Below are 13,920 nucleotides of genomic sequence, written 5' to 3' on the forward strand. Positions count from 1 at the left end.
TTTACCGCATACGTGAGACAGACAGGTGGGCCCCATGCCGAGAAAGACGCTTTCTGCCAACTACTCAACACGAAGACCTACGACTTGCCTGCCGAGCACAATGTCGTCATTGTTGGTAATCTTAATAGTCAAGTCGTCGAAAAGGCAACGGCAGCCGAAACATGGTACTCGCAATGAGGGCATCGTATTGTCGACTTCGCGGAGACTTACGACCTTGTGCTTGTCAGTAGATGGTTTATTAAATGGGTGCCTAACCTTCTCATATTCTATAATGGGAACAGTAAAATATAAATCGATTATATTCTCATAAGATGCAACTATTTTTCTCCATCACCGACAGTAAAGTCGGTTTCTATGACGTATTCCGACTTGTTTTAACTTCCAAATCAATTCAAGCCAATTATTTTTTAGTAGCTTAATATATTTCTCCTCCTTTGTAGAGGTGGTGGGGTTGGGATACACCTTCTTTTCTCTCATATTTAACTTTCAAAGAAAATATGTGCTAGTTTCGCTATCATCGCTCATAATACTGTGAAAATGATAAGCTTAAAGCAAGGGGCAAACACATGGATGAACGTAAATATCCAGGACAAAGCGGGTTCGAACCCAGGAAAAGAGGGAGAAAGAGAGACCGATGCCTGGTCAACTTGGCTGTTGCTCTGTTCTGTGAGGTAAGATAATATAATATGTCCACACAAGAAATCACTTCATTTGTGCAAACAGGTAACCGAGCCAACCAATCAAGAAGCAAAAATATTAATCAGAGAGTTCAAAGGAGTTCCTTAAGAAAGCATTCAATGATATCCAAGGAAGCATCCAAATTTCGATTACGCTAACAACTTGCTGTCAATGGCATGAACCAAATAGTATCAGAATAGCAAAAAAGGATCTCTTTAGAAGTACTCCATACGAGAAGAATAGAAATTTCAGATCAAACGAAAATCTATTAACCTTCAAGGACATGATGCGAAATTCAAAGTAAGGAACATTATTGGAAGCCGCGCACTTTGTAGATGTCCATTGACTCTTAGGTTGTTTTTTAGAATAACTTCAAAATAAAGTAATACAAAAGTTGAAAGGAAGTTAGAATACTTTTTTTAGATTCGTAGCTTCCTTATATAACTTCATTCCAAGGAAGTCTTTTATATTCCGATGAGGTACACAATTATTATCTCATAAAAAAGCTTGGCATTCTCGTTCTCTTTCTCCTTTTCAAAAGAGGCTTAGGTAAATTATTTTAAATTGGCTTTATTTATGGTTTATGATGTCGTACCTGGTAAGATGGAAGTTCGCTATTTGCGTTAGAGATACAACGTTAGTACTGTAATTTCCTATAATATACAATAATTTAAGAATTTTATTGGTTGTGTATTTGATTTTTAGGCTTAGATGGGGGGATAGCCGTTACGATTGTGGTATTTTCACTTCTTTCCTGATTTTCATCTTGCTACACTGAAATCGGGAATATGAATAGAATCGAGATTTGTTTTCATTTCAACACACACCGCAACTGTTATCGACCTTCAAATCGGTCGGATTAGATTGACTGGAAGGTGAACAGACAACTCAGTATCCAAACACATTCCGCGGTTTCACTTGGTCCTTCTTAGAAAAATTATTGCTATCGAATTCAAAATTGGGCCTCCAAACGGAACGCTAAAAGGCTTTTGCTTTCTAGTTCATCCGACTATTGAAAATCGTTTAAAAAGAGAAAACATGTTCTAGTTGTTTTTCATAACAAAAGAACAAGTCGGGAAACCGGAAGCTGGACGCTTCAGGTACGAAAGGTTTTGTGTATTTCTTAGTACGTAGCACGTAATATATGCATATGTCCACTTTCGGGTGATATTGACATTGACAGTCTTCAATTTTCAAAGAAGCAACAACTTCGACGTATTATAAATTTGTTATTAATAGTGCGATTTCCATCAAACTTGGTATGATCATGCTTTACATTATAGCCTACATCACTGCAGAATGTGGTGCCGCTAGGATGAATTTAAGGGGGCTTTCCAGCCAATTACAAAAAATTATAGTAATATACTATTATTAACTTTCTTTAAACAGATATCGGTGTGAAAGGTATTTCGGAGCCAAGACACCATATAGTGGCAGCCTCCTGATTTTTTTCAGATTTTTCGGTTTGGAAGTTTCTGAGAATGGCTCCCTTAAAGAAATGATTACTTTCAACCCCCCGCACTCCCCACGTTTCCAAGAAATGTCAAAACTAAGACCGGCTTCGAAAAGTACTAATCGAGACCTTTAATTTGATACCCCACATGACAATATTTGATGAAAAAAAATTTTACACTCCCCTTTTGCATGTATGGGCACCTCCCCTTAAATTCAACATAAAAGGATGTAACTCGCTGTATGTGTGAGCGTTAACAGTTCCTACCTTTCTATCAAATTTGGTGTCAATCCCTATAACCGTCTCCGAGAAAAATGCGTGTGACGGACAGACAGACAGACAGATAGACGGTAAACCGATTTTAATAAGGTTTTGTGTTTACACAAAACCTTAAAAAGAATCTGAAAATGATGAAAGAAAATCTACGTCTCTGATTTCAATATCTATCCATCGATATAATTAGTAAATTTCTGAATCAAAGGCGAATTCAGCCTTTGATTCAGGGAGAGAATCCCATATAGACGGCCAAGGACCATCATGTCAATTGCTCTTTGAAATCCTTGAAGACTAATCATGCATGCATGGAGACTTGATTAAATTATTAACCAGATCAAAGCTTGGATGCCTTTCGAGGATTTTCGTAGAATTTACAATTGACCTGCTTGATAAACGGGAATCAGTAATTCAATTAAATTATAGTTAATAACGGAAAACGGATTTCTCCTTCTTTATATATTGTTTATATCTTTTTTAAGGTTTTATGTAAACACAAAACCTTATTAAAATCGGTTTACTGTCTGTCTGTCTGTCTGTCTGTCTGTCCGTCTGTCTGTCTGCCTGTCTGTCTGTCTGTCTGTCCGTCACACGCATTTTTCTCGGAGACGGTTATAGCGATTGACACCAAATTTGGTAGAAAGGTGGGAACTGTGAACGCTCACGCATACAGTGAATTACATCCTTTTAGGTCGAATTTAAGGGGGGGTCCCCATACATGCAAAAGGGGGTGTAAAATTTTTTTTCATCAAATATAGTCACGTGGGGTATCAAATTAAAGGTCCCGATTAGTACTTTTCAAAATCGATCTTAGTTTTGATATTCGTTGGAAGGGTGGGGAGCGCGGGGGGTTGAAAGTGATCACTTCTTTAAGGGGGCCATTCTCAGAAACTACCAAACCGAAAAATCTGAAAAAAATCAGGAGGCTGCCACTATATGGTGCCTGGGCTCCGAAATACCTTCCATGCCGATATCTGTTTAAATAAAGTTAATAATAGTTTATTACTACAATTTTTTGTAATTGGTTAGAAACCCCCCTTAAGTTCATCCTAGTACCATGAAATTTTTCAGTAATATAGGCTAGAATATAGAGCATGATCCTACCAAGTTTAGTGGAAATCCCACTATTACTAACAAAGTTATAATACCTCAAATTTGTTGCTTCTTTGAAAATTGAAGACTATGAATATCAATATCACCCGAAAGTGGATACTCTCACATAATATATGGATATATTACGTGCTACGTACTAAGAAATACACAATACCTTTCGTACCTGAAGCGTCCAGCTTCCGGTTTCCCGACTTGTTCTTTTTTGAAAAATTTGAAAATGGCTAAATAATTGACACCTTTATAAAAAATGAAACGATACACCGCTAGAAGGGGAGCTAAACTGAATATATCAGAGCTGCGCCAAACGGAGAGCATCTTTTCCTATTGTTAACGACCAGAGGTCTGTTTTGTATAATTTTGTTGCGGAGCCTATATATAATATGAAAAGATGAAAATATATTTTCATGATAGGGGAATATGCCTTTCGCTTTCTGAAGTAAATGTTTAATTCGAAAAGGTAATTTTCCCATCGCAATAGCTTGTCTGAGGAGTGCGCCCTTATTTACTTTTTAAGGTGTCGTGTAAATCAGCTCCGCCTCCCAAACGCCGGAGTTATTGCGGGCGCCTGTGGGATTGGCGCCCACTAAAAATCACCCCCGGTCTCTCCAGCCCCAGCTCCGCGGGACCACCATTAAGTTATTACTTCGCGGGGTAGGTTTGCCCTTAGGTACTTATCCTCTTACTGGCAGCTTTCCTCGTTTTTTGCTTCTACAGCAGGAGGAGTTCTTGCATTTGCATGATTGCGGAGTAAACCGTAAGCCACTTCTCCTCGGGCTCTAGCATCTCCGCTCCGCTCCACTGCCTGTAGCAACCAACGTGTCCCGCGAGGAACTGGGTAATGTGGTAGTTGGTCTCCCCATGTTTCCGCTCAAGCCACACCCTAATGTTTGGAATGAGCCTGTCCGCGCATTGACCTTTCGTAGACTCGTCCCATCTGTATTGCCAGAGATCATGCGTCTCTGACCTTGTCGCATTTCTACGCTGTGTGTGTCCTCGACCCCCCCCCCCCCCCCCATACGTTTTGCATGGTAGAGCACACTTATTTCTTTAGTCAGAATGTCAATAGGGATAATGCCTGCCACCACCAATACTGCCTCATCTGATGTGGTTCTAAAAGCACTGCATACCGTGAAAGCCATCAGCCGGCAAACCGAGTTCGCCTGCTTCCGTCTCTGAGAGTTTGCAAGCACCTCTGTCCACACAGCTGACGAGTAGAGCAGGATGGAGCGCACCATTCCGACACCAACCTCCGGCGGTGTTTCGGCCCACCAATATTTGGCAACAATTTTGCACGTGCCGTGGTGGGATTGGCTGTCTTTGGCATGCACACTCTAGGTGTTCCTTAAAAGTCAACATGCTGTCAATTATTACCCCCAGGTATTTGATAGCCGGCTTCGATACGAAGCAGGCTATTGTGCGCTGTGACGTCGAGAAAGTCTAGGAATCAAGGAATGGAAATAGAGTTTGAGCTCTACGAAAGGAAAGAAGTCTTTGTTGCGGGTAAATGACGCAGGGCGGCAGATGATGTCGTTAAAGACAGAGTAGTCCATCAAACCCGAGGAAAATTTGAAAAACGTGCACAAATTCAGATAGGTTTGACCCTCTTGTTGGAAGGGGGGTTCATAAAGCGGAGGCAGGGGGCGTAGTAAATGGAGCGGATGAATTTACGTTGTACTTTTACAAGGGCAAGACAATCACGGTTACTGGAGGGTGACCAAATCGCGAAGTAGTACTCGAAAGTATTTCTCATGAGGGAGTTGTAGAGAATCAAGGAGGGTTGGATGGAGTCAAAATAGGAGGAGTGAAGTATAAAGCCCAACAATTTTGCAGCTCGATTGGTGACTTCGAGCCAGTGGATGTCGAAGCGGAGCTTATTGCCGAAAGTCACTCTGAGGCCTTCAGTGTAGTTTTGATATGATAAGGAATATCCATCAAGAGAGTGGGTGAAAAGTGTCTAGATTTGACTGTAGGGAGACACACTTCATAGGCGATGATATAGCGGAAAACAAGTTAAGGTCGTCGACATAGAGCAAGTTAAGACAAAAAAGGAGGGGAAGGGTCGTTGATATAGAATTAAAATAATAAAGCGCCCAGAATAAATCTTTGTGGCTCGATAGAGGAGGGGGAGAAGCGACGGGATGCTGGGCCATCACGGGACGAATTCTAAAGAATGTGTATAAAAATCTCGGAGGCTCTATGCATCTCCAGCAACTCTGAGAATTCTATCTAAAATTAATGACGAGATTGCATCTTGGCTGCAACTACAATCACTTGTGTGTTGTGATGCAGTTGCGGCTGACTGATTGCACGGTCAGAAGATTCGTTTTCGCGTTATTGCTTTTAGCGACCAAAGAGATCCTGCATGGAAAAATCGTTTGGAATGTTGGCGTGACTCACTAAGGCAGGACATTGCTAGAATAACTCAAATCAGTGCTGGCAGACTAGCAGGCGGGTGAAGTATAAAGTACTGAGGGCTTATCAGAGCTATACCATTCCCAACGAGACTTCCGTAGCTGAAATTGTGGATACATAACAGCAGAAACTTTTTGGGGTATGCATTAATACGACGATATGGCGAAAGTTACTCCAGACATGTTCAGATTGCAACGTACGGGCCGAATCAGCGGGGCTTTTTCAGATCTCTAAATGAATCTCAACAGAGCGTCCAGACAGTACCGTCTTCGGGAACCGGGAACAAAAAATATTAGGGTGGACTTTGGGGGTTAGCCGTCCAGGATGTTGAGTCTATCATTGCTTAAGGCACTCGCTACGTCAGACATTAATTTTGGGGATGTTACCGAAGAGCAGTTTAGATGCATTATAAACAGCTTGAAGAATTGGAGGAGTCCTGGTCAGGGTCGGGTGCGAAGTTTCTGGTATATAAAGTTTACAGTTGACTGGCAAATGGTATAAATCAGGTCATTAGTCGGCCTGAGGAATTTGCACCCTTCCTGTCTGCGGGAATTACCTATCCTCCCGAAAAAGGGCAGGGTATAGGACATCGCTGACCAACCCTCTATAAATTCATAACGTCCATTATTAGTGGAAGGGTCAATGCACACCTCAAGACCAACAACATTTTCTCCGAGGAGCAGAAAGGCTGCCGAGTTGAATCACATTATTGACTGTTGTAGGACGGAAAACTGGAGGGCAAAGAAATTCTTTTAGTTGTTACATCAATTTTGTCAAGACTTTTGAAAGCATTCTGCGCACCTGGTTAATCGATGTTCTATGTTTATATCACGTTGATTCCAAATTTTTAAAAAGTTTTTGGTGGCTGTTATGGAAGGGTGGCATACCACCTTATCATTGCATTTATCTGAGGGTACTAACACCTCAGAGTCTATCTGCAAATGAAGGGACCTTCCAGGAGCATTCATCGAATTTTGCAATAAAATATGGCCTACGTGCTAAGTGCGAGCGCACACACTTGATATACTTAGATGGTATCAAGCTGTATGTTGGTACTGATGACCTTACGAGTCTGTTAGGAATAGTAGATATATTATGCTGTGGTGTTCAGATGGAATTTGGATTAGACAAATATCGGAACCAAGCCATCCATAACATTGGTGACCTCCACATCCGAGCTAGGACCGAGGCAGACTTCTACAAATAGCTAGGAATTCTGCAAGGAACCCATGCTTGAGTTGGTGACTAGGATGCTCTGCTGTCCGAATTCCTGCGACGTGTGAAGCTGGTACTGAAACCGCATCTCCGGGCGAAAAATAAAATAAACAGCATATTCGTTATCCCTTCGCTGGTTTATACGTTCGGAATATTGTCGTGAACGAAGACAGATCTCGAATACGTCCAGCGGTGGGTAAGACTATTATGTATAAATTCCGAATGCATCATCAAAACTTTGTCGTGGGGTGGATGAACCTGCTTCGTGACATTGTAGGCAGGGACATCTTCGGTTTACCGAAATAAGCCACAAGCAATACTCGATAGTTCTGCTTACAAGAAGTATTAACCGTAAGTTCTGATTGCGATATAGCGAACAACAAGCCTGACGTCCTGTTAGCTGAGAAGACGGGTCGTTTCGCATATGTCATAGATGTTGCTATTCCACATATTAGAAACATTGAACGGAAGTACGTGGAGAAGAAGATGAACTATTAAATCCCTTACGGCTTACCTTGATGTCCTGGAATCTCGCACAGTGTGGTTCAAACGAGGTACACCATTCTGCATACGTAATCGATGCTTTGTGGATTTTCCAACGGATTCTTTCACTAACCTACCACCGGCCACCACCACCAGCGCCCTTTTATCTTTCAAGTAGGTAGTAGTATCCGAGCTTAAATGCTTGGCACTTAGCGCTAGTACCTGGTGAAATCCGGCATCTGTCGATATTGTGATAACTCGGAATTGGATAAGGGCGTTGAAGCGTGTTAGAGTATTTCATTCAAGACCGTACTGGACCACTATAGTTACACTGTTGGAGTTAGTGTGGTCAGCATTACGCTCGTCTAAGCGCTTACCTTAATTTGACTCAAGTACTCAATTCCTCTGCCACCAGTGACATTTGAACCGTGACCTTCCGCTACGATGGCCGTGCGCTCTACCAATTGATCTATCCGGACAGACATTTCAAATAATAAAGTATGAAGGCAGACTAGCTTCTCATACTAACGCCTAAGCGAGAAGCCTGCTTTAATTATCGTCATTGACTGATAAAATTGAACTTTCTGGAAAGTAAGTGAAAAGCTACCGAGCAGTGGGTGGCATTCCCTTAGCCCCAATCTTGTAGGGAACCTTTAGAAAAAACATGGGGGATTGAAATGTATTTCTGGGCACTCTAGATATCAAAACTTGAGCCGAATATGGGACACTGCTTGCAATGAATGAAATCGCAGTCCTAGTTATGGTAAAAAGCCCGGAGTAATGGACGCAGGTCGAAGATGTCAGTATTTGTTAACTGACGTATGTATGATTACGAAGAAAGTCATGCCTTGGATGGAGATAAAATCAAGGTTGAATTATTCTTTGATTCGATTTGGCCCAAGGGCGTACTTCATTTTGGTTTACCGGAAATAAGAAGCCATCCTCAGGGTTACGGGAGCATTGAACCTCGTCGCGAGGTCCGTCGCCCGTGGTGAAGTTAGTTTAGAGGCAAGATTAGCAGTGAATAGGAAAGAAATTTAGAAAATCTGACGGGTCCTTTGCTCACTTTATATGGTACATGATGAAAAAATAGTGTCATCCTCTTGGGAAGACTTAAAGAGATTTGAGGATTTAGTCAGCTACTGACAGTAATGGTGGTTAAGCAAATCCTTATATTTTCTCATTCGTGGGCTGCGCTTTTTCATTTTATTATCCTCAGATCATTATTTTCACATATTTTCTCACGGCGAGTTAATAGAAATCATCTTAATGATACTAATAAAATGATATCCTCGTTCAAACACAACCTAATCGCATAAACTCTCTACTAATACGTCCTGTTTTTATTACTCTTCTTCGGGTCATCATCAATCTTATCACCTACCATGCGTGCGCCTGCTTCACATTCATTGCTGCGGTTCTATGCCGGCGAATATCTTTGTTTTACTTCAAATACTTTTATCTGTGCTGCAAATACATGTCGGTATTGGTATCTTGGACGATGGACCCGCACAAACGAGCAGATATTTATCCTATCTCGACGGAAAATCCTTGGCTATACTTCTGGATTGTAGCTCTCCTAGTTTCATCTTGCTATGCCTACACATGGGACATCAAAATGGATTGGGGCCTGTTCGATTCCAAGCCTGGCGATAATAAATTTCTGCGTGAGGAAATTGTTTACTCATCGACGGTAAGGATTTTTATATGAACTTTATTCGAGTGGAGGGTAGGAGAAATCGGAGGTTGAACAGTGATTTTCCAGAAAGTTTTATAAAGCGTACCTAAATCCTTAGAGAGCATTTTGGTTTTTATAGTGCAATCCTGTGCGCAGTTTTTCGGGATAATTTATGTTATAACTACCAAGAACGTTTTGTTATAAAGAAATTCCGTTCCGTTGAATGTTACAGCGACTCTAAAATGTTACCTCTATCTCCTATTTTCCGCTAAAACCCTATCCATATCCTGATGATCAGAAATGTTATTATAATTAGATCAATCTATTTATCTCCAGTGGTTTTACTACTTCGCCATTGCGGAAGATTTAGTGCTGAGATTTGCGTGGACGTTATCGATGAGCCTCATTCAAGCGGGCTATGTTGACGGTGACCTAATGATGACTATCCTTAGTCCTCTGGAAGTTCTGCGAAGATTCTTTTGGAATTTTTTCCGTCTGGAAAACGAACACTTGAACAATTGTGGCAAATTCCGTGCCGTACGGGATATATCAGTGGCACCGATGGATTGCTCAGACCAGGTGGGTTAATGCACGCTTTATCTTTGCCCGGTATCAGGGACTTTGTTGCAAGGACATTTCGTTTTCTTATCCGTTCTTTTGTCATTCGTTTGTTTAAACAGGCTACTATATTGAGGATGATGGACGAGGAGGACGGTGTCTCGAATCGTCGGAACAAAAGCAAATTTTCGGCAAAGAAGCGACCAGAACAACGACTCCTGCTTGAATCCGAGTCAAATGAGGATTTACGTTTATGAGGTTTGAGACTGAGGAGGAGTTTTAGCAGAAGCAACGGGTATGCGGCAATTTTTCCTACTGACGATGGAATTGTAAATTAGATTTAAGACACAAAGTATATATTGTAGTTCGGAAACTTTTATAAGTGAGTGTTGTATGAAAGTTGTCTAGAGGCTTTTTTGGATAATTTTCTTCCATTTATTTTATCCAATCTGGTAGAATGTCTTGAACAAGGTAAAAAGAGCTTCTGGAAACATATCAGTAAACTGCAGTTATTTAACCCGACTCTTTCCTGGTACATAACAAATCAATTTTTACGATGAAGAGATTAATATAATAATATCCTTAAAATAATCTAGAATTTGTCAGTTTATCAGACCCTACATCGCAATGTATCTAAGTCTTATGATGAGCATTTATCTTGACATGAAACCCAACTGTTCGAAGCACATGGGGACATAGCTATCTGAACCTAATCTAAGTTTGCTTTTTAACAAATTTCTTTCTAGTCAAATACATAGAAAATCTATTTTATCTTTCCTAACAAATTATATTATATTTTGTAGCCTATTTACAAGTTTTAAAAAAGTTTTTGTCCATATTTATTGATATAAATACATCTAGAAGGATAGATGTTGTGAATTTTTTTAAGAATTCAATAAAATAAGGAAAAGTACAGAAATGAGTCTATTATTTTACACAAATTCAGAATTTCAGTAGTTTATATCAAAGATATTGGTAGAACTCACTTGTAGAAGATATTGACTTCCCGATCGTTGCGCCATTGACGGAGTGCTTTGACTACTCAGTTCGAACACATCTCTCTGAATATAACGTGAGTCTCATTATGTCATCTAAAGCTGCTAGAAATAATAGAGAAGTCGACCCGATTTAATATCAATCGATATAACCATTTCTGAGAAAAATGTGTGTGACAGACAGACGGACAGAAGTGGAGACCCATCCAGAAGAAGTTCGTCAGCTCTGAGACCTCCACCAATGTCAAAGACCGTAATAAATAAGGAAGGAGCGTATAAAAGGAGTAACCCCGTCAGGACTGATAGAGAGCAGAGTCCTGATCCGAAAAAATTACCCTATACCCAGCTTGAGGTGAAACTATCCGAGCATATCAAGGACAAACCCAACGTGGACTAAGCCATAAAGAATACGGTGATCGCTGGAGGAGGAAAGTACGCCGAAACCTGTTGGCCTGACAGTGTCAGAAGCGATCCAAGTGACGCCCAACCGTACTCCCATCGAATCACGACAAAGAAATGAGAACGTGAAAAAGAGGGGGCTCCTCTTAGAAATCAACAGGTGCCTAAGAGAAAAAAGGCGGGCAGGAAGTTCCGAAAATCGGCACTAAAATTTCAGAAGGATGAAAGCATACAGCCAATTTATGAACGTTGGTCAGCGTTGTGAAGCCCAAGACCAACGAAAATAACGGATGGGCTAAAGTTATCAACAAAAAAGGGAAAAAAAGGCAAAAGTGCGAATTTGTCCTGAGGCAATTGTTATCTCCAGCGATCTGTTCTCCGCGGAGATACTCAAAAAGGTCAAAGCTGATCTCAACCTAAAAGATCTGGGCAGCAAAACTGATGGCATTCGCACTGAAGTTAAAAACTCACTGGGGGAGAATGCCGTAGTGCGTGCCCAAAAACATGAGATTTACATACAATGTAAGGGACTCGATAAAGTGACATCGAAAGAGAAATTTCCACTGCCTTGAAGGAACAATTCAAGTTGGAAGAACTTGTGGAGGAGTCGAGTCTTCTTCTTATTTTTCTTCAGCCTTTGTTCTAAGCAGGGTCGGTTCGTCGTGATCGGTTTCGCCATTTGGTTCTATCAAATGCCGGATTTGGATGCAATTTCGGGGCTTTTAAATTCACATCCAGCGTATCAAGCCATCGTTGTTTCGGTTTACCTTTTGGTTAGTTGCCGTCGACTTCGATGTTCAGACCAATCTTGGCAAGTGAATTCTCGTTAGCGCGGATGACGTGACCATAACATTGACGACGCCTCTCTCGCAATTTTTCCACGATCGGTGCAACCCCATAACGATCGCAGATATCCTCATTTCGGATGTGATCAAAACGTGTCACGCCACCAGTCGAACGCAATATCTTCGTTTCCATTACCGCAAGATGCCGTTCATTGTCTTTTATAGTCGGCCAATACTCAGAAACATGGACGACGACAGGACGGACGCCATTGCGGTAAATTTTGGATTTGAGATGTTCGTTGATACGTCGATCACAAGGAACACCAGTTGTGGAACGCCACTTCATCCAGGTTGTGTTAATGCATGAAGCAATTTCATAACGCAGTTCTCCATTGGCTGATAGCATTGGCCGGAGGTATTTGAATCGCTCAGTTCTGGGCAGATCACTGTCGCTGACAGTGATTGTGCCTGTTTCAGTTTTGCCTAGATTCAATCTGAGACCATGTTGCCATGTTTTGGACAAGCTACTCAAGATCAGTTTTGGTATTAGAGGCTAAGAAAACATCATCTGCATAAAGCAGTGTATAGGGCGCTGGAAGTTGGATGTCTCGTGTGACGGTGTCCATAACAAGAAGAAAGAGGGGTGCAGCTTCCTTGATGGACAACAACAGAGATACGAAGCGAAATTCGGATTGGACGGGTAGTCACTTAAGAGAACAGATCTCACTAAAAGGATATTTAAAGCACTTCGAGAAAGAATGACCCATTGGCATTGATCGAACCGATCGATGCAGAAGGTGTGGAGAGAAAGGCCATATTGCCAAAGGAGTGCAATAGGGACCCCAAATATCCATACGAAGTAAATGCCAGGAATTTCGGAAGGCGTTGACTGCGATGAGAAAATGAGATCTATTCAAATAAATCTCAACCAATGCAGGGCCGCTCAAGATTGACTTGAGCAGACCACGTACGGATCTGAGATGGATACTGCCATCATAAATTAACCGTATAGAAACTAAAGTGTCCGGGCAGCTGAGTGGTTAGCGTGCAAGACTGTCGTACGAAAGGTCGCGGTTCAAATCTCACTGGTGGTAGTGGGATTTGTATCGTGATTTGTCGTCGGATACCAGTCCATTCAGCTGTGAATGAGTACCTGAGTCAAATCAGGGTAATAATCTCGCGCGAGCGCAACGCTGACCACATTGCCTCCTACAGGGTACTGTAATCCTGTAATGTACCGTTACGGTCTTTAATGAAGTGCTCTAATACACTTCAACGCCCTGATCCAATATGGATTGTTGCGCCAATTATTATTATCCCGAGTCATCACAATCTCGGCAGATGCCGGATTTTACCTAATACTAGCACTAAGTGCCAAGCATTTAGGCTCGGACGATCCTACCTACTTAAAAACTAAAGGGGCGCCGGTGGTAGGTCAGTGGGAGAATCCGTCGAGTACTCCCCGCAACATCGAGCACGTATGCAGAATGGTGGACTTCTGCATGGTTTGAACCAGACTGTGCGAAAGTCCCAGGACATCAAGGGAAGCCGTGAGGGATATTATGGGAACTACAACCACCCGCTCGAGATGCCAAATTTCTGTGATTTCCCGAGCCACCTTTTTCTCCACGTATTTTCGTTCAATGTTGCTATTATGGGGGATAACAATATCAATAATATACGCGGAGCGACCTGTCGTCAACTAACAGTACGTCAGGCTTGTTGTGTGCAATATGGCGATCAGTCAGAACTTGCCGGTCCCAATACATGCTGTAAGCAGAACTATCAAGTACTACTTGCGGTTCATATCGGAAAACCGGACATATTCCCGTGATTAGCCCATGCTTGTAGGCAAGGTTTTTATGGATAACCTTACAT

The 13,920-nt window shown here is 41.7% G+C and overlaps 1 protein-coding gene across 1 annotated transcript in view; it reads left to right on the forward strand.

Annotated features, from left to right (window-relative positions):
• LOC119650212 (xenotropic and polytropic retrovirus receptor 1 homolog) overlaps positions 1-10,759 on the forward strand; it is a 71,277-nt gene extending 60,518 nt beyond the window's left edge. Inside the window, exons 4-6 of the mRNA XM_038052777.1 lie at positions 9,151-9,320; positions 9,642-9,884; positions 9,986-10,759. Of these exons, the coding sequence (XP_037908705.1) occupies positions 9,151-9,320; positions 9,642-9,884; positions 9,986-10,120 (548 nt within the window). The 3' untranslated portion in view covers positions 10,121-10,759. The remainder of the gene's footprint in view (positions 1-9,150; positions 9,321-9,641; positions 9,885-9,985) is intronic.
• The last annotated feature ends 3,161 nt before the right edge of the window (positions 10,760-13,920 follow it).

This window comes from Hermetia illucens, chromosome 2 (genome assembly GCF_905115235.1).
Source record: "Hermetia illucens chromosome 2, iHerIll2.2.curated.20191125, whole genome shotgun sequence".
Classification (NCBI taxonomy): Eukaryota; Metazoa; Arthropoda; class Insecta; order Diptera; family Stratiomyidae; genus Hermetia; species Hermetia illucens.